Below are 27,500 nucleotides of genomic sequence, written 5' to 3' on the forward strand. Positions count from 1 at the left end.
CCACCAGGTTGTCCTCAGCTCTCTCTAGCCTTCCCTCTGGTGTCCTCCTAATCACTCCCTGTTAGTCCCCACTTGATTTTATATTAGTTCTCCTCATCCCTCTAGTTATTAGTTGTTTATATTTGCCCTCAGTCTTTTAGTTTAGTTATCCGTGTTTTATAGGTTTATCTGCCCTCCTGCTTGTTTCTTTCCACCATTTAGATTATTGTACGCACCTGCCTTCTCTCCAGCTCTCACTACTCACACCTGCCGCCTGTTCCCCTGATCACCTCCCTCTGTGTTTAAAAACCCTGTCTTGTCCTTCAGTGTTTGTCGGTCCATTGTCTTATGTCAGCGTTGTTTTGTCCCTCACGACTGTTCTCTAGGTCTCTGCTCAGTAAGTGAGTTTTTGGTTTAGTTATTAGGTTTTGGCCTCCTTCCCTTTGGATTATTTTGGTTATCTTCCTAAATAAAGGATTTTACTTTTTCAACCGCTCCTGCCTGAGTAGTCTGGATTTCTGCATTTTGGGTCCAAACCTCCTGCTCTCAACGTGACAGAAAATAGTACGGCTGAGTATGACTTACAAGGCATTCATTCCTGTTAGAGGCTACTGCAAATGCATTGATTGAACAAGTGAGCTACTCCTTTAAAGGTGCAGTATGTAAGAATATAGTGAGAAAATCCTGAGTCAAACATTTCAGTCAGTGTGGGAGGAACAAATGAAACTTCATATCCAGCTGGCTGCAGCAATTGTCAGTTTTTCTCCTTTCAAAACAAAGGAAGGAGGGACGTAACAACTGTTGATCATCAGTGAGTGTGGGGTGCCGTGTCTCCTGCGAGCTAATGCTGCAGCGCCAACTTTTGTAATTTGACGACGGCCGGCAAAAAGCTCCAGAGTTGTTTAAAGCGGTTGCAGTAACCACATTTTAACTTCATTTCTACATAATGCACCTTTAATGAAGCTCTCAATGAAAGCTGAGAAAGCTTATTTGAAAAGGAAAATGTCTTTTTAAAAAGTCTGGTTGCTGTCATCAGCATAATTAAAACATGTTTTATTTCATTAAATGTTGTTTGTGTCCACAAAACTTAAAAATAAATTAATTTGATCACTTTTAATTTGACTTTTAGGTGGAAGAAATTTAGTGAAAAGCCTATTCCAAATCCAGGCCTCAGTTCTGTGGCAAAGTGGCTGTCTCAAAGTCATCACAAGGTGAATTTGTTTGTTTAAATCATTATTTCATTATGTAATTATTGCCTGTTGCTTTCTCATCGCGATCATCATAAAACAACATAATGTTACATGTTTATTTAAAGTTATACTAGATGAAGGAGGTAATGAGCAGCCGGTACGCGTGAGCACCAAAACCTGAGATTTCCTATAGAACCTCATTAAGACGTTAAGCCTGTAAATGATAGATTCCGGCGTTTGTACCAGTAAATCAATGTTTCCCCCATGGCAGTAAACATGAGAAATGTACGTCTGCAGACTCATTGAGAAATTTTTCATCTATAAAAGAAATCTGCACTGATCAAACTCGTCCCTGAAATTACAACTTTTGATCCCGCCTCCGTCGAACTGACAGGTGACGTCTCAATCCCAGATCCTATTGCTCAATCTATAGCCTATTTGAGCTGCAGAGCTGCACGTATAACTACTTTCAGAACTTGCATCAAAGCCTTTAGCCCTCCTGCAAAAATAAAAAGACTTTTATGGGTTTTTTGTCTTTGAAAAACCTCCCACATTTGATTTATAGATACTCCTTTTTTCTACAAAATAAACTTAAATTTGGCTTATTTTGATTTATAACAAGATACATATTATTATTATTTGTGAAATCACTATAAAAAATACCAGTTTGGACAAGTCCAGACAATTTGCAAATGAGTATTTATTACAAAGAACAGGGCCACAAAACTTTGACTTGCAGATCGACATTTAGATAACCCTCAATATTTGCCCACAAACCTCAAAGAAGTGATGCAACAGTATAAAATGCTAAATATAACTCTTTAATGCTAATGTAAGACTTATAAGGTCTCTACTGTTTTTGTTTATTTTTAGTTTTGTTTTTGACAAAGGTGTTTCGAAAGCCGTTGAACTGTGGATTTCTAAGTTTACGTTTTGTTCATTAAACAAGATATTTGACTTTATAATTGTGTAATTTTGTATTTATAATTTGGCTAAAGAAGTCTTTAAAGGAATATTTAACTTTGGGTTTAAAGTAACACAGAGCAGTTTCCCGCTCCTCTGCCTACTGGTTGAAAGTTTTTGTCATAAACAACCCTGCTGTAGCTAGCGCTAACACTAACGCGAGTCAGCTAAAACTAAAATAAACCACAAAGTGAAAAGATCCATGCTGTTGGGCAAAAATATTATTAATTAAAGAAAAGCCAGGTAACATTCAGTCCGTGGTTATTTTATCCTCCTTGGCTCCATCAAACTAGAGTAAGCCGCGCCGATGTTTGCTCTGGTTTTAGCTCTTTGCCTCCAAAAACACTACTCTCTTACTTGGCTCTGCCATGATGCCAACAGAAAAAGCTAAACTTCTTTTTCTTCTTCTTGTGCTTTTTATTGACAATTAGTGAACTGAAAATGCTAACCACTAGCATTACAGCTAACAGCCGTAAAGCAGGTTTAGAGCGCCCCCTAGGACAACTACCCGCTCCATAAAACTATCTAGTGCAGTATGTGGACAGCAGAGGGCAGCAGAGTGGTGTCATGAATGAAACTGGTCAAGTTTCTAGCACAACCATCACTAAGATCAACGTTAAAGCTCTAGCTTAAAGTTTATCTGTAGTTACTTTAACTATGCTGAGACTAGCCGTTAGCTCATCAGTCCCTATAGATACAAACTTTCTTGTTTAGGACACTATCTACAATGGATTTGATGTTAAATAATTATAAATTTTATACAAAAACAAGTTTCAAAATGACCAAATGATTTCTTTAAGGTTGCATGCAAAAGCATGTGGATGGACATGGTATTCTGTAGGATTTGATGCACATTGCTTCTTGAAATCTTTGTTTTGGTTTATTTCCTCTCCTGTTGCAGAAATCGTGGTTCTTCCATCCATTCAGTAATCAATCCGAAAACATCTTTGACCCAGTCCGGACAGAGGAAACCCAGAGAGACCCCTCACTGGCTCAAATCTGTGACAAAGTCAGCGACACAGTAGCGGAGTGCAGCGATCCTTGCACTTCGTTCCCCTTGGACGCTCGGGATGACTGGTCATCTGCACAAACAGACACACAGCTCCTGTCTTCTCCTGAAGGATCTGTTTCAATCCTCTCCTCAGGGAGCTCGATGAACCCGTACAGAAGTCAGAGTTCAGCAGAAACTTTTCTATCTAGAACTGAAGATCTGTATCATTGTGATTCAGGCAAACGGCACGATAAGCTGACACCAAAGAGTGTGTATGTCAGTCTGAACATGTTTGAAGAGGGCAACGTTAGATTAGAGTTGTAAAATAAAAACACAGAAACAAACTCCGGGCAAGATGAGTCATCCGGCTCCAAAACATCAGACGTTTCTATGGCAGCAGGCAGACTGTCTGACTTTTATAATGAAGATTCAAACATCTAAAAGTCTTTAATTATACTTTCTTTACTGATGTTTAGTCTTTTACAAGGTGCTGGAATTTAACCATGTGTGTTAATATATCATGTTCTTATTTTTTCATTCTTTATACGGATATAAATTATTAAATTAGTTTTTTTTACCATAATGTAGCACATCTTGCATGCAAATGCTTCAAAAGTGGTTGGAAATAGACTCAAAGAAACATTAAATAACATATTATTGACTGAAATTTTCACAAGGACTTTAATAATACCATAAACATTTCCGTTAAGTTTTACTGTAATTGGTGTTCAAATGCATGTCGTGCATGTAATATAATGTATTTATGGAGATATCTTTGTTGTGATTTGAATTGGTCTGATGACTATTAAAGTGCATTACAAAAACGTTTTATCTCTATAGCAGCCAGTTTGTGGGTTGAGTATGTTGGAGGGTGTTACCTCCACGCGTGCTTATCAGTGAAAATGTAACGCTGATGACTCAGTGGCATTCACATATGTTGTTATTCATTTAATGTCATTTTTTATTACATAATAATAAATGTCTATCTATCATCTATCTATCTATCTATCTATCTATCTATCTATCTATCATCTATCTATCTTTTAGTTTTCAAATGTTTTTATCTTTTTTATGGCTTTCATCTATTTTATTTATCTTATCTGTCTATCCTTACATTTTTTATTTTACACACACACACACACACACACACACACACACACACACACACACACACACATATATATATATATATATATATATATATATATATATATTTAGAATTTTTGTTGTTTTTATTTCTTTATAGCTTTTATCAGTCATTACATCATCAGCCATCTGCTTTTCTGTTCAAAAGTCCTAACAAATCCATCCATATCGAGGCCTGTTGTTATGGCCTTCTCGTGAGCCAGAATGTCTACATTTCTTTTTCTCTCATCTAGCTTGGTACGGCGAAACGGGGTAAGAACACGAGACAAAGTGGAGAAAGCGCTCTCACATGATGCTGCTGATATTCCAATCACAAGGGAGGTCACATACATGCGATGGAGCTGAGGAAATGCATTCTTATACCCGTGTAGATGTCTGCAAACGGTGGAGAGGTCTACAAACTATACTGTTATCATCATCAGTCTTTTTGAATTCTTTCTCCAACATTATTTTTGCAACAAGAATCTCATTGGAAAGTTTGTCACTGGCACTTCCTGTCATTTTCTGCAGAGGACTTAACATGTCAGGATCCAGAAGAGAGGGAGACTGAGGTTGAAGGCAGTTAACTGCTTTCCTGAGATGGAGATTGCTTTTGGAGAATCTTGTCTCTACAATGTCTATGTCCAAAATGTTGAAGAGCTCTCTTCAGAGCCTGGCTAGGAGTTGTGGAGTCTTCTGCGTGGCCCACAGTGGACATTACAACACTACCTGTTAGCAGTGAGCTTGTTTTTCTTTGTCTTTTAGCAGCTGGTGCAGGTGTGCTGGTTAATATCACACTTTCCTCATCTCTCATCTGCTTCAAAGCCTGCAGAGATGCACTAGTAAGCTTTATTTATATAGCACCTTTCAAAACATAATTTATTGATTCTTATTTTTTCTATCTAAATTAAATCATGACGTAATTTCGGGGTCTCAGGGGTCATGTCTTTTGTCGGCCAGCAGGTGGCAGTGTGATTAAGCAAACGCTCTAAAGTAGGGGTTTTAACACGAAGAAGAATTGTGAAGCTAGCTAGCTTAATTCACAGACCTGTATCCAGCCTCTTGCTAATGAGGATTAAACAAACCTGAAATTTACAGCTTTTTAAATTTTATTTTGGTGGCTAGTGGTAATAATAAAATTATAAATTTTATAGAAACCCCTCCCCGCCCGTCAGAATGCTGGTCGGGCTTGAATTTGTGGGATTATCCTCCTGAATTATCTGACAAGGGCCTCGAATCCTCGGCGTTTGGGTGAACGGTTACCCGAGACCTGAGACGCACTTAGCCGGGGACCAGCTGGACACAAATTTAGTCTTTAATACCAGCCTTTTGCTATCATGTCGCACAATGGACCCCCTCCACGGTGGCGCAACTGTCCCAGGAGAGGTCAGCCTGTGGCAGGTGAGTGAAAGATCACTTTTTCGCTGATTATTTAATGTTGTTGCTGTGTGGAGGGAAATGACTCGTATATGTTTCACAACGTCTTGGCTGTGTTTCTCATTATTTCCGAAATTAGAACTTTATTTATTATTAATTAATAAATTAACTGCTGTGTAATTTCTTAAGTCTGGTAGAAATTGCACCACCGTAGATGTTCCTAAAAATGTAAATACAAGTGATCAGGTTAGTAGAAAGTAACCATATTTTAAAAAGAGCATTATTTTTTGCTTATTTTTTACCCGACAGTAGTAAATTATACAAACAGCTTTATTAACCTCAGATTTTTAACCCTTGCCTTTTTATTTTATTGATTTATTAATAGGATGATCAAAATTTGCCATATGTTTAAATGGAGTCTGGTGCGACAAAGAGCTCAGCGACACCAGCGACTTAACGGGATGATCATCAAGAGCATTTTTGATGCCTTCGATGCTGAATTTCACACGGCAGCTGATGTCGATCGCCATATTAAGTAGACTTATTTTTAGCACCACGTGTCAAAACAAACTGGGGCTCCACATGGTGCGCGCTTGATTCTGCGTTGTGTCTGCAGCCATTGTCTGACTCCTTTAAAATTATGCTGGATTTCTAAATAATGCATCGGTACAGATATAGTTGCACAACTTTTATTGCAACAGTTTCCTGTAGTCTTCTAGTTGTGGAAATAATGCATGGCATGAAGTCAAGATTAAATATTTTATTATCTGTGAGGGGGAAAAAATCTAATTTAAAAAGATTGACACTTGAGCAATAACTTTCTTAAACTAATCTTAAACAGTTTATTGCTGTTTGGGAACTGTTATCATCAAAATAAAACTATTTTGAAATGAATCAATCAAAAGGATGTTTGTTTAGACATTTAATGACCGTTAGTTTTTTCCCTGTAAAGGCAGTTCTTAAGTTCCTTGTTGGTCCCTACTAGTCTTGCTTTAATAAAGATTTAGACAGCTAAAACATGTGAAGGAGGTTAAAACACCCGGCTGAGCACGAACGAACACTTTTGATGATTAGTGGAACACACATGTGGGAACAGATTATTTCTATGACAGCAACAAAACAATCCACTTCCATTTAAACCGAGTCACGCAGAAGACTATTTGCACTCTTGGTTTTTCTGCAGCCAGAAGCATTAATTTAAGTATTTTCCATAAGTAAGAGTAAGTTTATTTTTACACAAATTCCTGTTTTAAACAGCTGTGTAACAGGAAACACAAATAATTATTTTATTAGGAACTGAAACACAGTGTGTTTGTCCAGTGATTCGTATCAAATCTGAAAGATTACATTTATTATCAACTTAAAGTTAAAGTCCCACATTAGTTGTCACACACACTGATGTGTGTGCGAAATTTGTTCTCCGCATTTGACCCATCCCCTGGGGGAGCGGTGAGCTGCAGACACAGCCGCGCTCGGGAACCATTTGGTGGTTTAACCCCCCAATCCAACCCCCTTAATGCTGAGTGTCAAGCAGGGAGGCATTGGGTCCCATTTTTTTCAAAGTCTTTGGTATGACCCGACCAGGAATCAAACCCTGATCTCCCAGTCTCAAGGCGGACACTCTACCACTAGGCCACTGAGCTGGTATAAAATACTGATGATGGTTACGTAAGCTTGAAGGTTTAAGTAGAAGTCTTTGACCCTGATTTGATTTGAACACACAACCTTCTGATCTGGAGTCAGACACACTACCATTGCACCACAGAGTCAGCTAACTTGCTTAATTTACTAATAAGAAATCATAAAGCCACACAAAAAAAAAGCTGATTGTATTTTTTTATTTTTTCAGGTAAATTCCTTCCTATGAAAACAATGTTGGGTCCCAGATACGACGAGCAAGTGGCAGAGGAGAACAGGTTTCATCCGAGCATGCTGTCCAACTATTTAAAAAGTCTCAATGTAAGTAACTCAGCGGGTGCTCGACTTACTATGTTTTATTTCACTCTGTTTATTTCTTTATTTTTTAGGTGAAAATGGGTTTGCTTGTGGATTTGACCAACACCACCCGCTTTTATGACCGCAATGACATCGAAAAAGAAGGGATCGCTTATGTGAAGCTTCAGTGTAAAGGGTACGAGCTGGTTGTTTAGCTCACTAAGTGAACATTTATTCTCCAGCTTCACTGTTGTTCTGCATTGATCCGTGTCTTTCTGCATGTTTAAAGCCATGGGGAGTGTCCTTCAACAGAGACAGCTGCTAATTTCATGAGGCTCTGTGAGCAATTCATAGAGAAGAATCCCACAGATATCATAGGTGAGTACTGGCTCATAGCCGATGCTATTACTCTTTGTGGCCAACAGAGGGCAGCATTGCCCCAAATATTCAAAATGGCTAATTTAAGTGCATTTTTAACATTTTTTACAAAATTCTTCCCATCTTTTAAAACATCTTTTGCACACAGTCAAGAAAAGGATTAAACAGCATCCCAGAATGAGGAGGTGGAGTTTTAAAGTTTGCAGTCCGTCAGTCTTGAGATTTTAAAAGTGTGGGAGTTTCACATTAGAAACACTGATGAGTCTGTGTAGGTGATTTAAGGGAGAAGAAGCATCATTATGTGCCTAAATAATTAGCTTAGCTAAATAAATCAGTGTGTGGGCTGTTTGTTTACTGTTATGGGAGGTGTGCGTGTGTGTTTTACATGCCTACTTGGATCAGCCTTTCATTTTTAATGATTAATAATTTATAAATTTCGTTAGAAACTTGTTTTAATTAAGGAACACAAGCTATAAAGACAATAATAGCTTTATTTTCAGTAGATGGTATTTAAGAACAAGTTAGATGTTTTTATATTAAAGCCATCAGGGCTGTTCTTGTCCAGTAAGTTCAAACCAGTGTTGCAGTTTCACCTCAGTGGCAGCAGGGGGCTCTCTTACACCCAGCCTGTTTTATGTATCAAATAAGTCTGAGCTTTTGGAGCAGAGCATCTGAATGTGAGCTCAACAGCGCCCTGGCGCTAGCTAGCAGGTTTGTTATCTTTGCAGGACACGCATCCAAACACGATTCCCCAGGTTTGGTTAATTTAGTCAGCATCCATGTTGCCAGTCCTAACCCAGACACGTGTGTGAGCCGAGTGTATTCATTCAATTCTCCTTTGCACTTGCTGGAGATCACATGTTTGGGAAGATGTTTATTAGATCAGAATGAACCCTGAGCTCTTCAGTCCTCATGAAAGCTTTTATTTGAGAATCTCTTGCTGCGTTGCACCTTTAAAGAGATCAGCACCCCCCCCCCCCCAGTCGTTCCTTGTGCCCTTATTGTTACCTCTCTGAACGTTTCATCAATCTCTGGGTCCCCCTGTGCACATAACAGCTGGTTTCAGACAGATTTTTGATGTCGGTATAAAGACAAGCCCCCCATGAGGGGATTCATGCCCCGGCTCAGTACATGGCCTCGTCTCAAAGATGCTATTGATGTGGAGCTCATATTGAATAAAACTGGCTCTATCCGACTACACAACTGTTAAGATATTGATAACTCGCTGATATGATGCTGTATTGCTTTGAGAACAAAAAGGCACATCCTTTCTGAATGAGGTTGTTTAATTTACTATCAGCAGTAGAATGTTTTAAACAACGTGACGTATTCTTCTGTCACCTCAAGGTGTTCACTGCACGCATGGCTTCAATCGAACAGGCTTCCTGATCTGTGCCTACCTGGTGGAGAAGATGGACTGGAGGTGAGGGCTGACACGCTGTGATCACGCTGACATGTGATGATACTTACCGAATCCTCACAGTCGTCTCGCTTGATAACTCAGTCCGTACAACACACGGTGTCTCCTGTGGATTGCATCATAGCTCAGGTTTTATTCTTTCAGCTCTGTCAGTCGACCCATTCTTGCGCTTATTTTTAGTATCCTCTGGTTACAGTATGTGTCCTACTGCAGGAGTTTCATCTGTCAGTACCAATCAACACAAAGCTCTGCAGTGGCTCTGGGGGGGGGGGGGGGGGGGGGGAGTAAAAGTGACCAGGTTCATCACAGATGAAAAAAAAAATTCCAGCAGCTGAGCAGAAAAGGCGGGAAGAGGTTGGGGAGAGAAAACCGAGTCTCTGGAGACACGGAGGCAGAATCAGACCCTCCCACCTCCCACTGTTTCCTGTGAAATGATTATTCTCAGCTGTCATCCACTATTAATGTGGCGTGAGATAATTCAGCTATTAAACAGTCAACAGCCGTCCTGTTTTTATTATTCATTTGTTATTTTTGGGCTGTTGCTGGAATTACAATCACTTAAAGTCTTCATTAAGTAAGGTTCGATGAAGGCTACTAATAATGGCATCTTTATTTGAAAACAAACTCTCCCACAGAGTCTTGATACATGTGTTTACATTTTGTAAATGGATAGGGAGCCCAGACTTCCCTTTCCCCAGCCGCTTTGGCCAGCTCCTCCAGGGGGAATCCCAAGGCGTTCCCTGGCCAGACGAGACACGAGGCATCCTGACCAGATGCCCGAGCCACCTCAGCAATACAGCCACCCTGCATAGAAAACTCATTTTGGCCGCTTGTATCCGTGATATCATTCTGTTGGTCGTTACCCAAAGCTCGTGACCATAGAAGAGGGTAGGAGCGTAGATCGACCGGTAAATTGAGAGCTTCTCCTTCTGGCCCAGCTCGCTCTTCACAACGAGAGATCGGTACAACGTTTGCCCTATAAAGCCTTACAAGGCAATGACTGGTTCACCGTGCCCACTAGGCCAGGGCACCATTATTAAATGAGACGCGTGCTGATTAGCTGATTTACGCCTATGATGCCTGAATCTAGAAACTCTGTGCTGTGTAATGTATCCAGACTATTCAACAGGCAAGCTATGGAGCTGTCTGGCATTCATTCAAAGTCTAGACATTCCCAATTCATCCTGGAACATTACTTGTGTGCTTCAACCTTCTTAGTGAAAGAATGAATGATCAATTTATTCAGTCAGTCATCTTAAGATAATGTGTACAATAACTTGTCATACAAATAGATACAAATACCATTTCTCACTAACATATGCATTCATTTGTATGTGGTGTCTATTTGGTATCTCATGACTGAATCGGTTTGGGCTTATATAATTGCCTAACCTACTTACAAAACAATTTTTCAATTTCCCGCAATGAACCAACAACCCAAATAAAACTAAAACGCAAATCCATCCATCAACATCAAATTAATACTCTTCAAAAATATTTTTACTGATAAGTTTTTTAAGAACTGAAAGAGAAGTTGCTAATTTTAATTCTATTTTAGCCTCATTCCAAAATTTTACTCCCATTACAGAGATACATCTCCTTTTCATGCCATTTTTGGCTTTTTGTAGAACAAACATACATACACCTCTTAAATCATATTTACTTTCCCTCTTTACAAAAAAACATTAGTATATTTTCCGGCAGAGCCGTAGTAGTAGTTAGTAGTTTTCCTCTTTTCCAACGAGGACGTTAGCAGTAGCTGGGGCTAGCGTACGGCTGCGAGCGTTACTGTCACCAACATTTCTATATTGCAGACACTGAAGTGGGTTTGGGGCGTGCAGATTTAAGGGTGTGTATCTATGCTGACGACATGCTAATCCAGCTTTTCTCCGAACAAACAGTTTCTCAGCAGCCATTACACCATTGTCAGTTTGCGTAGTAAAGCTGGTCAGAGACTTTCTGGTGTGCTACTTTAGACACCTCAAGCTGCCTATGTTCAACAACAACAAGGTAAATGTAGTTTAGAGTTCTAGGACCCCTTTAAAGTCTTCACCATTCTGTAGAAATGATTCGTTTTCTGCATCTGGTCCCTGAAGTTTAAGCGTGTCATCTGCATGTAGAAGCATTTTCACAGAGAGCATGTGGTTTAAAGAGCTGTGTTCAGATGAAGCACTCCGTCCTCAGGCTGCAAAAACAAAATGATATCCGTTAGAGAAATAGCAGGGGCAAACCTGATGCACCAGATGTTTGGCTGCACAGAAGGTCGTGTTTGGAAGCCGCTGGCTAAAGGAAGAGAGAAGACGTTGACTGCTGACACGATGAGTCTGCTGTCGTCTGTCAGTCCAGCATGAACCAGTCAGATGAACCGACCAGATGGTGACTTCAGTTTGTGGTGAAGCCGTTCAGTCGGAGAGAACACATCTTTATTTATTTATTTTTTAGGAAAGCCTTCTGCTTTGTCATTTTTGCTTTTTGCCGTAAAATGATCTTCTGTAAGTATTATTGCCCTAACTATGTTGCAGTAATTCCCTAACGGCTTCCAGGATTAGCTTGTCCACAACAGCCGTGGCTCAGGCACATGGCAAACATGCTTTTATTTTCCGTAAGGAAAGCACATTTCATTTTCAAAAGGATATTATAGTTGAAATGTCGTCGATGCGGTGGAGATCGGTGCAACAGATGGGACACCGTCAGACCTAAACAGGTGATGAGGAGCATAGCTAATGCAGGATTATTTTACAGCACACTAGCAGACCGTTTCAAACAAAAGGTAAAGAATCTCGTCTGGTTTGATCCATTAAAATATTCACAAACGTACACTTTAATATGATTTTATGATTCAGCTGCATGTTAAAGCCCTTCTTGGCGGATGACTGAGATTGGAAATCTTATTTTACTCTCAAACAACTTCAAAATGATGAGCAGTCGTAAGAAAATACCTGACTCCCAATGAGTCAAATAAAAGAGTTAATTGTGAGGTGTTGACCGACAATGATCCAGAGCCTTCAGCAAAATATAAAAGCATAAAGGAAATGAAGAAATTTCTATATTTAATTTGGATTAGTTAATTTTTATTATTATTAGGCATGTCCCAGCTAAAACCACCAAACATATGATGTCAGTATTTCTTTTGTCTACAGTAAATGTTCCTCTCTGTTCTGCCTTTCCTTATCAGCGTGGAGGCAGCTGTAGCTGCTTTCGCCCAGGCACGGGCCCCTGGGATCTATAAGGGGGACTACCTCAAAGAGCTTTTCTGTCGCTATGGTGATGTGGAGGACACACCCCCTGCACCTGAACTGCCCGAGTGGTGCTTTGACGACGGCGACGAGGACGAAGGGGACGATGACGGTAACACGGTCGGTCAGGAGTCTGGCCCCAGCTCCTCGGGGTCGGCCCCTGGGAAAAGAAAGAAAGAGAAGCTAAAGCTGGTAGGAAGCAAAAACACAAATAAAAACTCTGTTACTGCATCCATCCATTGTCTGAACCTGCTTTGTCTACGTAGGGTCGCGCGGGGGGGGGGGGGGGGGGGGGGGGGGGGGTACACCCTGGATAGAGAGCCAGTCCACCGCAGCTCCTTTACTGCAGCTGTAATTTTCATTAAGTTAAAATCAGTCTAATTCATTACTCATGTTTAGTTTCAGTCCAGCCTGGAACATTTAAAGCCCAGCCAGTGAGATAACGAGCTGTTATCGACGGATGGAACGGAAGAAAGTAAATAACTTTCGCCGCTGTGACACATTTGTTTAAAACACATGGACAGAACTTGCATTTGTCACTTTTATTGCACACAGAGCTTATTGAAGAGCTGAATCAAGGCAAATCTAATAGCCGAGAATGCGATGCACCAGACGGATCAGAAGGAGAGCGCCGTCGTCGCTGCAGCAGCTCTTCAGTCTGCAGCTTTCATTAAGAACTACTGTCTGTTGGCTGAGAAGCTCGTCTCGACTAGTCTGAGGCGGTTTGGCTGTGCTGTGGAGTTATAGCCACTGGGATGCTGCTTTAATGGCGTGTGCGATTGTTTTTGTGGTCATCTAAAGCTCCCTCTGCAGCAGCTCTGTGGGACCGTGGAGGTCAGGTCTTCAGAGCATGGTCACAGTTTGTTTGAAAGCTTTTCTCGCTCAGAGATTTTTAATCTGAGATTAGATCCCGGTCTCAGTCTGTTGCACTCTGTTCTAACAAAGCATTTAAGAGGAAGCCAGAATATACTGCTGATGGTAAATTACATAAGGAAGTCACGTAAGGCTAAGCAATTCATAATTATTATAATATTATGAACAGTTCACAGTAGGATGATGCAGCAAGGTTTTAATTCTGTTAAACAAACTGGAGATTTTTAATTATCCAAAATAATTATCGATTATTTATTATCAAAACAAGACCATTTTAAGTTACTGTTGGGATTTTCTCTTTAAATTAACCTAGTTTATTGAAAAAAGGACCAAATCTTTACTCATGGATATTTGAACGATTCCGATTCCAGTTCCTTGTTTCGATTCCGGTTACTATCCGTTCACGATTACGGTTCTTTCAAGAGGCAGGATCCAAAAACATTTCATGTATTAAATGAGCGAGCTAACCACACATCTTATTGATGAAATAATCTGAACTTCAACATGAATTTTAACTCTATGAACAATAACATCACCTTCGTTTAGACAAAAGCCAGCAAGAAAGAAGGAAATGGTCAATTTGTATTTGTATACCGCCTTCTTGGGGCTCAACAACCCCCCAAAGTGCTTCACAACACAATCAGTCATTCATCCATTCACACGCTGGTGGTGGTGATTAGCTACAGTGTAGCCACAGCTGCGCTGGGGCGCACTGACCAAGGCGAGACCTTCGAACACTGGCACCACTGGCCCCTCTGACCACCACCAGCAGGCGAGGAGGGTTAAGTGTCTAGCCCAAGGACACAACAGCAGCATTATTTGGTCGGAGCCGGGATTGAACCAGCAACTTTCCGATTGCTGGACAACCCGCTCCCCCTCCGGAGCTTCTGCTGATCAGTGTTTTTGTTTCTGACCACAACCAAAGTATGGGAACTGAAGAAACCTCTAGGATGAGAGGCAAAATGCTGATAAAAGGTAAATAGTATTAAAGTAGAATTATTTTGAGTTAATTTGATATATTTTCAGTCAGTTTTACTCGGCTCCACAAAAACAATCAGTTTTATTTTTGTTAAAAAGTCGTTGTGTCTGGCAAACCTCCAGAGTCCGGTTACTGGTCAGACGCCCGAACCATCTCTGATTACTCCATTTGATCAGGAGGAGCAGCGGCTCTAACATTCCTCAGCTTCTCACTGAAGGCCAAACATGGCCGCCCTATTGAGGAAGCTGATTCCAGCTGCTTACGGTATCTCCTGCATTAGCTTCTGACAGAAAATAGCTGGTAAAACCTTAGGATTTAAAAACACTGACAGATCCAATCTTGGCTTGCGACGGCGAAGGCTGTTGTTTTAGCATCCAGGAATCAACAACGGCTGTGTCTCAATTCAGGGTCTGCATCCTTCGAAGGACCCAGCCCACTCGGCCGACGTGGGCTGGGTCCTCCGTCGGCCGGGTAGACCGGATGTTAACGGCTGTGAATTTGGACAGGCCTAGCCTTCATGAACTCCCTCCGCGAACGTTCCGTCGCCTAGCAACCGTGGAACCGCTGGGCAGAAGGGAGAAGGAACTTTAAACGATGGAGCTCGACGTTTTATTTAGCTTTTTAACCCCCAGAAACCCAAATTTAGAAAACAACTGCAAAATCTTTTTTTAACCTTTCACATGTTGTTCTAGGAGGCCAGATAAACGGGCCTATTTACACATTTTAACAGCCAATAGTGTTGCAGAACTGAACAATAGGACCTATTAGCAATGTAAATGTAGTTTTAAAAAAGAAAAAAAATGGGGAAGGTTTATTCTTGTAGACTTAAATCTGATGTTGTAATATTACAACCGTGGGTCTCTGGGGGTTAATCATTTCCTTGACTGTTGGAGAGCTAATTCAGAGAAAATACTTTAGACAAGCTGAGCCTGAGCAAAGATGTGATAATAGTTTTTAATACTTTCTAAGGGTCTTAATTTGACCAAAACCAATTTATCACCTTTTAAGACTTTAAGACCCAGCGGATACCCGGTAATATTGAACAATTCTCATTTGTAAACAAAAATAAAATTCAAGAGTTTAATGCAGAACTGATTTTATTTAGATATTTCTTTTATATGTACATGTTTAATCTTTATTAACCATTTTTTTCTAGCAAAGTAAAAAGTTGTCAAAGTTCTCCCTTCTCTCCTGTGCCCTCTGCTGCTCTGCCTCCATCTGCAGCCTCATGTCCTCCCTGATCAGCTCCAGAAGCTGGTCATCGCTGGCACCTTCCCCTGGATGCCCATTTTCTCCAGAATAGTCTTAACAAACATGTAAGAAAAGAAACAGGAAGAGAAAAGAGGACAACGGGTTATTCCTTTCTTGTTTTCGCAGAAAAAATAAACTCAAACGAGTTTTTAAAATATGAGATGTTATTGTACCTCCATGCCACAGCCGCCGAATACTTTGCTCCGGTGATCATGTGGTCCATCTCCGCCCTAAGCTTAATAAATTCCCTGGTTTTCTCTTTTGTTCCTAAAATACAAACTTCTATTAAAATCAGGGGGAAAACGTAGCGGGAGAAGTACGACACCGAGCGCGGCCGAACATATGAGCCGAGACCGCAATACAAGCACTTTTACTGTAACATTTCTAACTAAAATAACGTTCATGTATCACAAAAAGTCCTTAACCTAACAGTTTTCAAGTTTATACTGACATTTATATGCGCAATCCTCTCCGACAGCTCCCGCTTCACTGTCCGCCATTGTTTTTAAGTTTTTCTGCCGGCCGGCCCGCAAGGCATCTTGGGAAATGCTACCTGTTGAAGGATACACCGGACCCATCCTTCATTCAGGCGAAAAGAAGGCCGCATTCGTCGACCGCATTTGAAGGAGTCTTCGAATTGGGACAGGCCGAGTCGCGGCGCTGTGACGTAACCGGCCGACGAATCCGGCCGATTTAGGATGCAGACCCTGAATTGAGACACAGCCTTAGAATATCAGTCTCGGCTAGTAGAAGCTAACCATTAGCATCAGTAACTCCACCACACTGCAGAACTCCTCCAGGCAGAGAAAGCATCTAGGAAATAAGACTCCAAATCCTGCCGTCTGAAGCTGATGCAGCTCACATCTCGTTCCTGAAACTGGTGCACCGGAGTCCCCCCCCCCCCAAGAGTACAACTACAAGGCGTTCATTCCTACTAGAGACCACTGCAAATGTACTGAATAAATGAGCGCACCACAACTTTAAGCTCTGTATATTGACATGTGGCCTGTATCGTTCCAGGCACATCACTCTATGTAACTGGTCAAAATAATTGAGCCAAAGCTTTATTTAGCCAAAGGAGACTAGACGTTCACACCATATCATCCACTCCGAGTCTCACATTAGATTTTAATACTGTGTTAGGTTGTAATGCATGTAGCAGCTCTAAAATCCTGCAAACAGCCTGTATGCAAATTAGGCGGACCTCATTAAAAAGTATACTGGTCTAAGTGGGCCCTGTCTGAGATTAATGAGGTTAAACGGTAGCCTTGCTAATTAATGTGCATCATATTTTGGTTGTTTTCAGACCAGGGTGATCAGAAGTGCTGTTAACGTTCTAACTCGACTACTTGTACTCAAAACGTGCACTAATGAGTGACATGTTAACCTCCCTCTTCTTTGTCTGTTCGAACCAAAATTGACAGTCCCGTAGGGAGCAGTTGACGTCTCATCTGTTCAGCACAGAAGTGACAAGGTCATGTCACGAAAGGAATAAGTGAGATGAGAACGTGTCACTGAATTCAGAGCTCAGGGCTAAAGAGACGTTTGCTGTTGAGTTAATGCAGAGTAACGGGCTTCATAAGGCAGATCCTTTAAATAATTAATGTGTGAATTTCTTTAAAGTAGGCTGTTTAAAAGAAAGACATAACTTTTCATGTTTTAACCTGTTGTCTCGGCACACGGGGATTCATGAAGCAAAGAAACAACTGTTTGGATCGCTGTGTGTAGGAGGATCGTAACACTTCTTTGAACCTGATTGAAACCCAACCTTCTTTTTCTCTTTGTTTATGTTTGTTTCTTCCCAGGGTGCAGTGTTTCTCGAAGGCATCACAGTGAAAGGGGTCACACAGATCACCTCCGAACCCAAGTTAGGAAAGATCCAGAGAATGTGTCAGGAGATGGCCGAGTGGGACAAGTAAGGCGCTCCTTAATTGCCCTCCTCATCCCCCCTCTGGGAAACTGCGTGTATATGTGTATGTAGGTGTGCTTTGCTGTGGTGACTCATCTGTCTCAGCTCTATTTCCCCTCCCCCGCTTTTTAAAGATCTTCACACTTTCTGACAGGTGGTAAAGTCGGAAATAGAATTTAATGTTTTGGAAAAAATGCTGCTACAGCTTTCTTTTTCCTGCTCTGAAATAGCAAAGAGTCAACCGTACTGCAGTGTAACCACCATTGTTCGTGCCACGCCTACTTCTGCGTACGCCTTTTGTTAGGTGATGCTCTTAAATCTGAATTCTCCAATGTAGAAAACGTGCTTTTCAGGGAAAAACTTGCTTTGTGGCTCTCGTTTTTACTGCACTGATCACTTGATGTCTTCCATACTTCTCTACAAATTAAAGTGTTTTATGAGCTCATTTATTTACTTTTCAGACATCTTATTTCCTTCTCTGGATCTCCCCTGTGCTTGGAACAATTCTAAAGTTTAAAGAGCGAGTCGCCCCCTACCAGAGTACTACTCCACTCCCACTTCCTGTTTGAAAAATGCAACAAATGCTGTTGCCTAGCAAACCGAGAGGGCAGAGCCGCTAACAAATACACACACACAGGCTCACAACGACATTGTGACATCATATGGTACCAGCTAACGTCCTAGGGTACCTCTCAGCCAATAGCGATGGCAGATTTAAATCAAGTGCAGAGTTTTTACCTGACAACGGCACACCACTGACCGTTTTAGGCAGAAAATTAAAATTTTAACTAAAATGCACTAAAGTGCAAAACTATTGACTACACGTGTCTGCAGCATGATTAGACACGCATTTATATAGTTTATCAGAAAAAACATGTTGATTTGGGGATGACATGCTCTTTAAGTAAAAAAAATGGTAAAAGGCCTTTATTTATATAACACCATTGTCCTAGAACCACCCAAGGCGCTTTACAACACAGGTCATTTACCCAAGTGCCGTTCAATTCAGTTCAATTCAGAAATGCGTTATTGATCCCAGAGGGAAATAAAAAACAAGTAGATTCTTCCTAAATTCAAATTCTTTGTAATTGCAGGTTCTTCATTTTTAGGTTCTTATGAATAAATCTCACATCTTAAATTATAAGTAATTTTAATTAAACACATTTTATCAAAATATATTCTTATAACCAGGGGTGCAACGGATCATCATTGATCTGTGATCTGCTCGTATCTCTCTCTATGGTTCGGCACGCACACGATCCGCAGAACGGTCACGTGGAGGGCCGAGGCACCACCTGTTCAATTCAGACGAAAAAAGCACAGCGGGTGGTCATGGCTGGTGGAGGAGAGGTGCTTGAAAAACGACCTGCATCCCTGGCTTCCCTGTAAAACACAACAACGATACATGCGTCTGATGGCGCAGCGCCGCTCACACGTACCTGCGATCGCTGTGAAAGCGGGGAGGGAGGCGTCTCGTGCAAAAGGCCCGGGACAATGATTACATAAATGTGGTGGGACCTGTAAATGTTGGTGGGGACTAATCTGTAAAAGAGGAGGAAAGAAAAATAAACAGCTCATCAGAAAGGTGAGGAAATGAGTGAAAGCAGAACGTGCAGGGAGTGGTCTATGGCAAGCATTTTATCATTTAATCGCAATCAGACCAGAGTTTTTTGATCCATTTCACCACTACTTCTAACAAGAGCAATGGTTATGTTCTAATCAAGGTTTGAATTACGGGGGGTGGTAAGGGGAGCCCAGCTCCCCTGAAAGGGTGACGGGCCCCCCTAGAAGCCCTCAACTGGCCTGCACTTTCATGCTCAGGGGCTCTCCAATCATGGCGTAAGAATTTTTCATTGTTGTCACAGGTCTGGATTTCCTGGTGCGCAGCCCGTGTCCATGGACAGACAAAATCTTCGTTTTCTCGAGCAGAATCCTTATAAAGTCAGCTGGAAGGCCGATGGTACACGGTAGGTCGATGTCTTAACATTAGAACTAATGCACACTCGGTGAGTTTTGGTTCCTCAACAGGAGTTTTATTTCACATCTTAAGTGCACGTTGGAATTTAGTGTTAACTGACTCGTGGGAGTGTAAATAAGGTCAGGACCTTTCAGTCTGATGGATGGAATTCTAAAGATTCAGCTTTTTATTCTGCCTTCAGCAACATCAACAAAAGAAAACCCGTCTAGAACCAGACATGGAGTAGCCTGGCAAGCCATCCTATACGTGTGCCTTTGCAAAGCAAGAATTTGTTCTAGTTCACTAGGCTAGACACGGAGCGCAGCAACTATCTAAAACACTCTGCAGGTTGATTGAGTCACCAAATTCATAGATGCCTGTAGAAAATTACAAAGGTAGAGAAAAGGGAAGAAATCAATTCAATGACGGGTCGTCTGAGCTGCACTAATTTTACATTTTAGTAAAAGAGAAAGTTTTGCACCTTATTCTAACTATTCCAGCACCTAAAAATCAACTTGGGATCATTTTTCATCCAATATAAGCCTGATGGGTAAAATCGCTGCATATCATCCAGGGTTCAAAAATACAAAACCCCAAGTAAGCCTGCTCTCATGAGAGTTGAGTGTTCTTTTGAGGTAATATATGACTCTAGCGTGTCCGTAAGACATGACTGAGCTTGGTGATTAATACCTTTGTATGTGAGGAGAGGTCTGAACAGAGTTTTAACATGACTTGTGCTTCCTGATTAGGTTTTAATTACTGTGTAGAGCTAATCAAGCAGGGTGCACATTGTATAGCAATGGAGATGTGCGCTGTGGAATAGCTAATTAGCTCCACTGATGCATGAACACTGGCTGTGGCTACTCTCTCGTCCGTAAGGGATAACAAATGCGAGGGGGCACTTGTTCTTTCCTGACACGTTTGGCTGGGAATTAGTTTTTGTTGTTTTGTTTTTTTAAGCTTTGTTTTATGTCTCAACCCTAATGCTGTGTGGAGGGGGAAAGGGGCTTTAGTATTCTGGTAGTCTGTTGTGAAGCGCTTTCTCTCTGGCTGGTGCAAATGTGCACGTGCTGATGAATATTTAATGACTGCAGTCAATTTCAAATTTTTACATATCGTTGCTTTAATTTCCTGTAAGCTCGAGACTGGCAGAGAACAGATCTGGCTCCGGACCAGGATGCTGCTAATGTGTGTAATTAGCTGCTGTTATCAGCAAATGCTTAAAAATGTTGTTAAAAGTTTTGCTCTCAAGTTATTTTTTTATCATGGTGACTGAGCTCATCTTTTGCTACCTGAACTCCTGACGTGCAGCCTGTTTGCCTTCCAGCTACTTAGGGTTTGAAGAGTATTGAATTTTTCAGGCATGAAATACTGATGCAAAAAGAGGAGCTCCATGCTCAGAATGAGTCATCATCACCCAGGCTCAGGATGTGCACGACTCACTCTGATTATAATAAACATACTACATTCTACTCACACTCAAAGGTAAACCCATTATCATAGAGATAACAGAATTCTAGTTTGCTCCTTTGGAGGTGGATAATAATAAACCAGGTAAAACTGTTCGTTTCCACTTGACTCCATTTTCATCACCTCAACATTCTTGCTCATTAATTTGATAGAGTGTAATTATGGAATCTTCTTTTCATTTTTCATTAAAAACACAAAAAAATTACCTAAATAAAACACATTAAAACCTAACATACTAATAAATGTAAACAATAGTATAAATAGTGTAAATAAAATAAAATACAATATAATATAATAAAAAATATAATATAATAAAAATATATAATAGAATATAATATAATATAAATAATAATTACATAATAATAAAATGAAACACTTAATATACTAATTATCACTTACTTTATTGATTGATTGATTAGCATTCAAATATCTCAGTGAAAAACAAAATATTAAAGAAATAAAAACAAAAAAATTACCACAAAGACGAGGCCAATCAAAAGGTATTGGCTGAAGCATTTGTTTATTACGCCAACCCTTCTAACAAAGATCTATTTGCATGAAGCTCCAGTACAGGGGCTGCATGCAGAAAATGAAACAAAGCAAAACAAACAAAACAAAAAACTTTCCACCTTAAGTAAGTAACTTCATCAAAGCAAAACAATCAAGAGTTACAGTGTCATTATTTTTGCCCTTTTCATTCTTGATTTTTTATATTTTTCTAATACTCTATTTTTAAACATGTTTTTAAACCAGGAAAATGAACTACACCTTTTTAAGTCACTGTCATAACTATTCCACAGGTTAACTCCTCTAACAGAAACACATCTCTGCTCTATATTTGTCCTTATTCTGTTTTTGTTAAAGAATTCAGTTCCCCTTAAGTCATATTGACTCTCTCTAAGTTTAAACAGCTTCTGAGTACTGCGGCAAAGCAAGTTATTTTGTGCTTTGTACATTATCTGTGCTATTTTAAATTCAATTAAATCATAAAATTTCAGGGTATTCAGATTAATAAACATAATGTTAGTTGGTTCTATATAGTTAAATTGATTTATAATTCTTATAGCTCTTTTTTTGTAACTTGAAAATAGGATGAGTATTTGTTTTATATGCATTACCCCATATCTCAAGACAATAAGTCATATATGGAAGCAACAGAGTACAATAAAGTGTGTGTGAGGATTTCTTGTTCAGGACATACTTTGTTTTGTAGAGTATAGCAATGGTTTTTGACATTTTTGTTTTCACATGATTTATATGAGACTTCCAACTCAACTTGTCATCAATTATCACTCCAAGAAATGTATTTTTGTACGCTCTTTCAATTTCAATTCCATTAACTAAAAGACTAAAGACTGTGGTGATGATTTGCATTAGAAATGATTTCTAATTTAGTGTCATTTTATTTTTCTTTGTCAATTATTAATACTAAACCCTGTTTTTGTAAAGCTCCCATCATCTAGATAAAAAACTCTTTGTTTCTGACATTTACTTGTTTTTGCCACATCCTGTTTGTGATGCAGTTTTATTTAGGTAATTTTAACAAACAATACTTAACTTCAGCCATAAAACACAAGGTGTACAGGATGTGGATCTTTCTGTTCCTTCATGTGAGATTGAGTTTGTGTTTTTCCCTCGTTCCCTCGTTGAAGGTCATCATGTTCTGCTGCTGCTCTGGCTGTATAACTCTACAATCTCACCCATCAAAGTGTGAAAAACTAAATCAAATAATCAATCAATCAACTTTTTTTGTATAGCACATTTAAAAACAACAAATGCCTGAGAAAAGAGCTGAACAATGTCTTGGCGATGTCTTGTGATGCCAGGCGCCTTGCTTACAAGGACACTGTCCTTTGGTCAACGAAAACGGTTAAATGGAACAGACTTGCATCACATGACCACGGCAGTCACGTAACATTGCGTGACACGGGAAATGACGTTATATTTTATACGTATAAGTTTCATTATAAATATATAACGAGCCTTTTATTTTTAAAATTGTGTATTTATTTGTTAAACTAAGATGTAAGCGAGTTACTACTCGCTAGCCACCAATGCTGCAACTACTAGCATCTAACCAACCATAGATAACTGCTTTGGATATTAAAAAAACATTTCAGATTTCAGCCCGACAGCTACCATTAGTTGACTTACTTTTAAAGTTGAAATTTGCCCCTGATGTAGCTGCCGGCTTCTGATCCGCCATCCTTTTGAAAATACTGCGGTGTATTCTGGGAAATTTTTAACCTGTACCTTCTCGTAGACCGAGGGCAGGAGAGCAGCTTTTAACAGCTGACCCATGATTACTCATTACCCACAGCTGAGCTGAGCGGGAGACAGGCAAGGCAAGAGCCACTGAGACCATCCTGTGGCCGGAAAGAGGCAGCGCACCTAACATTACCGGTAAAACTACACATTGTTACTTTAAGAACATTCAAAAGCTAAATAAAATAGCTGTGCTTTCTAATTAGGTTTAAAAATCTAAAGAAAATTACACATATAATAAACATCAGTACCATGTAACTTGCAGTTTATCAACAGGACGCCAAGTTAGCTTGAAATTCCCATCCTGCACTTCTTGGACTCTGCAGAGAATTTCCTATTAAACGTTCTGCCTCCTGTTGAATGGATTTAAAAAACTTGGAATGAACCTTTTAATCGAATATTTTTCTCATCTAGGTGGTTGTAAAAATGTAATTTTTTCCTCTGCAGATTGCCAACTGTCCTCTCTCAAAGATTATATATTCTGAACACCTCCTAGTTTCCTTCTTCTACTTTTGAAGTAACAAGATGAGGTTTTATTCTAGTAAAAATACTTCACATTCACACATTTTTTCATAATTTAACTGAAGCATTGGGCTGACGAGTTTCACAAGTGAGCTCTGTTGTTTTGACAGAGCAGGTCCAAATGGATGATTGCAGCCATCTGGTTTTAATAACAAAAGTTGTACATCAACACATCTGACAGCTAAACTGCCTTGCTCAGTAGCACAATAACAAGCAATGTTAATAAACTACTAAAGTAAATGTACTTAGCAAAAATCTTTAGCTGTTCTTGATGCATAGAGAAAAAAATCACTGCCTGTTATCTGACAAATGCACGGCCTCGAATGGGCTTGAGGAAAGAGCGCAAACTCACTGGATGTGCCTAAAGGAGAGACATAGACTAAGTAGAGTTTTTCACCATCTTGCAGAGCTGCCTGTGTGAGCTAGATTGGTTTGTGCCTAACAGAAGAAGGAGAAATAAGCTAAATGAGGAGGAGGAGGAGGAGGAGGAGGGAAAGGGGCCAATTACTTCCAAGGGAATTTAAACAAATAATGCTGCTCAGTTTGGACTCCACTTGTCAAATGGGACTCGAGGAAGCCCTTCACTTCTTGGATCTTTTGTCAATATCCTCACCTTTCACTAACTACCACATAATTTACTCTCAGATTTAGATGTTCATTATGCATTGTTTTATCTTTAAATAACAAAAAAAGAACTAAAACAGAATTACTATTGTAAATGTGGTTCTTTTGCAGCTTGTTTACAGATGAAGTTGCTTATTTAGTTATTTTATTTGGCTGAAAAAACGCCCATCTGAGAAATCTGTCCAACACACTTAATGCTGGCATTTAGGCTTTAACACAACAGACCCGCACATTTTGGCAAATAACTCTTACGCTTTTTATTTGATTGGATCCCAGCTTGGCCAATTGGATCTTAGATTTCCTAACATGTATGCCACAAGCAGTCAGGGCCAATGGGGTTTTATCAGGGAAACTACTATCATCCAGGGTCCAAACGCGTGTGCACTCTCATCCTTCCTTTACATTTTATTTACAAATTACTGTATAAGTATTTTAACAATGGACACTTTATCAAAGTTTCTGATGAAGCCGTTTGAATCGGTTTGATGCTGGAGGAAGAGACCCATCATGGCCCTGTTGTTGTTTATAATTTTTTTTGTGGAATGGTACTAGGCACATCACCTGAAGCTGTTGAAGGAAAATCACAGGATCACCTATGGCCTGGCCAGTTCTTAACTGTCAAGTATCTGGGTACGATCTTTAAAAAAACAAACTTAACGTTGACCAACACATGGCTGAGGTTTGCAGGAAGGAACTCTTTATTTTTTTAAATTTTACATAGGATGAATCTTTTTATCGTTGATAGAACACTGACCATTTTATTTTATAGATCTTTTATCAAATCAGTCTTATCTCCTCACTGGCTTGGTACGGCTACCTGTCTGACAGGGATAGCTAATACAGTCAGTAAAAAAAAAACCTGAACTAAACTGAACTGATTCACTTACTTACATCATCTAGAACAGCCTTTCTCAAATGGGGGTACGTAAAGAAACTCCGGGGGTACGTGAGAAAATGTACATTCATTTAAAAAAACAGTATCCATGGAAAATCTTTTAAAAAAATAATTATTTAATAAATATTTTAGGAAAATATAAGTAAAAGTTCATAAAATGTGTTTTATATTCAGTAGAAGTAGGCTAAATTCATTATACCAAAATCCCAGAGTCCTCCCCCCAATGCTTTTGCGCTCATTAGGGGGTACTCGGCTGAAAAAAATATTTCAAAGGGGGTACATCAGTCAAAAAAGGTTGAGTACAACTGATCTAGAAAGCTTTAGCCTGTTATTAGAAAATGAAGTTTTTAGTTTATTTTTAATTGGATGCTACAACTCCATTTAAAGTGCTTTCATCTACTTTCAGTTCAGTCTTGTTTCCACACTGAAATGTCAGTTTAGGTGGTAGATTCCATAGTGAACAAATCTTGAAATGCCGCTCATGTTTCTGTGTTGACAGCTAAAATACTCCCTTAGGGAAAATGATTGCCGTAGACCCTTCTCTAACACAGCATAGGACCCCAATCATTGTTGTGTTCATCTACAGCAAAACATTCATTTACTTTATTACTTCAGTGAACAGACAAAGCTGTTGAAAAATAACATAAGTCACATATGGGCCATTCCCATCTGTAACGGGTCAGCCCGGGCCGGGTAGCGTAGGTTGTTTACATATCTGGGTGGCCTGGTATTTTTCCGGGCCAACCAAGGCTCATTCTCAGCCCTCTTCTCGAGGGGGTCTGCTTCAGGCCGACCAGGGCCAACACGCCCACTGCTGACAGCAAATTCACACCTTCCATTAGAGCAAGCCTCTGATTGGTGGGTAGAATCAGCCCACATGGGCTTAAGGCAAGGATGTGTGGAATCAACCGGGCCAGGCTGGGGCTGACTGAGGCTACCCGGTCCGGGCCGACCCGGTACAGATGGGAATGGCCCAATACTGGACTACCACCAAGAAAAACGAGACATGGAACCAGGAGAAACCCTTTTATAAGATGGAGGAGAACCAGCAGTTGGTAGGATTGAAGCTTCTTCTTCTGTTGTTTTGTTTCTGCCACATATAAAAGTTCGTCATACCCAAAGTGTTAGCTTTTAGTCTATGCTTCAGGCGTTGTCATTCCATTGTTGTTTTAGTGTTAAAGGGGCAAATAAAGTCCTAGCATAGTGACTGTGTTGTTGTATAGAGATGGTGTTTACAAGAGTTTTCTTATCCGTCCATCCATTTTCAACCGCTTATCTGGAGTCGGGTCGCAGGGGCAGCAGCCTAAGCAGAATGGCCCAGACTTCCCTTTCCAAAGCTACTTTGGCCAGTCCCGGGGGAATCCCAAGGTGTTCCCTGGCCAGCCGAGAGACGTAGTCCCTCCGGCGTGTCCTGGGTCTTCCCTTGGTTCTCCTCCCAGAAAACCTCACCAGGGAGGCATCCAGGAGGCACCCTAACCAGATGCCCGAGCCACCACATCTGGCTTCTCTTGACGAAGAGTATTCTTAGTAAAATATTAAATGGCCTTAATTTATATAGCTCCATCTACGGTTCTAAAACTCCCCAAGGTGCTTTACAACACAACCAGTCTTTCACTCTCACTCACACACATTTAAACGCTGATGGTAGTGAGCTACAATGTAGCCACAGCTGCCCTGGGGCGCACTGATGGAAGTGAGGTTGTCGAACACTGGCAGTGAAGTCTCTTGCCCAAGGACACAACGACTGTGACTAATCAGGGCCCAAACTTGCAACCCTCTGATTATTAATGGGAATCCAACTCTTCTGCCATCGTCACCCCTTAGTGACTAAAAGATACAAAAAAACTGTTCTGAAAAACTGCATTGGACACAAAATGTACTTGTTTCTAGATTCAGATTGGTCAATGCATTGGTGGAGTTTTGTTTTTGGCAAACATCTGCCCACTTAGGCACTCCTTGTTAATGGAGAGGAGGCTTTAAGACAAGAAGTGTGTCTAATGTGTTTACGCCTTACTGTTTCACAGCCAGTTCCGCTTTGCTTGTTATTTGTAGATAATGGAGACCCTGGACATCACAGATACTGATTCAATTATTCATGTAATGAGGCAAAGTTTGTGATTCTTAACAGCAGCTCATTTGTCACGTTAAGAAAGTATACTTG

General features: G+C 40.3%; 2 protein-coding genes and 1 long non-coding RNA gene across 6 annotated transcripts in view; 2 read left to right on the forward strand and 1 right to left on the reverse strand.

Moving 5' to 3' along the window:
- The window catches only part of LOC107377727 (brain-enriched guanylate kinase-associated protein), a 46,940-nt gene extending 43,347 nt beyond the window's left edge, over window positions 1–3,593 (forward strand). For all 3 annotated transcript variants that reach the window (XM_070543776.1, XM_054748072.2, XM_070543775.1), the window contains 2 exons: window positions 1,109–1,190; window positions 3,034–3,593. In XM_070543776.1, the coding sequence (XP_070399877.1) occupies window positions 1,109–1,190; window positions 3,034–3,447 (496 nt within the window). In that variant the 3' untranslated portion in view covers window positions 3,448–3,593. The remainder of the gene's footprint in view (window positions 1–1,108; window positions 1,191–3,033) is intronic.
- A 1,793-nt stretch (window positions 3,594–5,386) lies between these two features.
- Window positions 5,387–27,500, forward strand: part of rngtt (RNA guanylyltransferase and 5'-phosphatase) — a 116,774-nt gene continuing 94,660 nt past the window's right edge. For both annotated transcript variants that reach the window (XM_015947531.3, XM_054748073.2), the window contains exons 1-8: window positions 5,387–5,649; window positions 7,475–7,584; window positions 7,653–7,756; window positions 7,850–7,938; window positions 9,286–9,361; window positions 12,534–12,786; window positions 17,503–17,612; window positions 19,472–19,573. In XM_015947531.3, the coding sequence (XP_015803017.3) occupies window positions 5,586–5,649; window positions 7,475–7,584; window positions 7,653–7,756; window positions 7,850–7,938; window positions 9,286–9,361; window positions 12,534–12,786; window positions 17,503–17,612; window positions 19,472–19,573 (908 nt within the window). In that variant the 5' untranslated portion in view covers window positions 5,387–5,585. The remainder of the gene's footprint in view (window positions 5,650–7,474; window positions 7,585–7,652; window positions 7,757–7,849; window positions 7,939–9,285; window positions 9,362–12,533; window positions 12,787–17,502; window positions 17,613–19,471; window positions 19,574–27,500) is intronic.
- Window positions 15,626–16,238, reverse strand: LOC129165291 (uncharacterized). Its single transcript, XR_008564664.2, has 3 exons — window positions 16,149–16,238; window positions 15,871–15,964; window positions 15,626–15,750 (listed from the first exon to the last, which is right to left on the reverse strand). It is a non-coding gene; the product is annotated as an uncharacterized lncRNA (long non-coding RNA).

Source organism: Nothobranchius furzeri, chromosome 2 (genome assembly GCF_043380555.1).
Source record: "Nothobranchius furzeri strain GRZ-AD chromosome 2, NfurGRZ-RIMD1, whole genome shotgun sequence".
In the NCBI taxonomy this organism is placed as follows: Eukaryota; Metazoa; Chordata; class Actinopteri; order Cyprinodontiformes; family Nothobranchiidae; genus Nothobranchius; species Nothobranchius furzeri.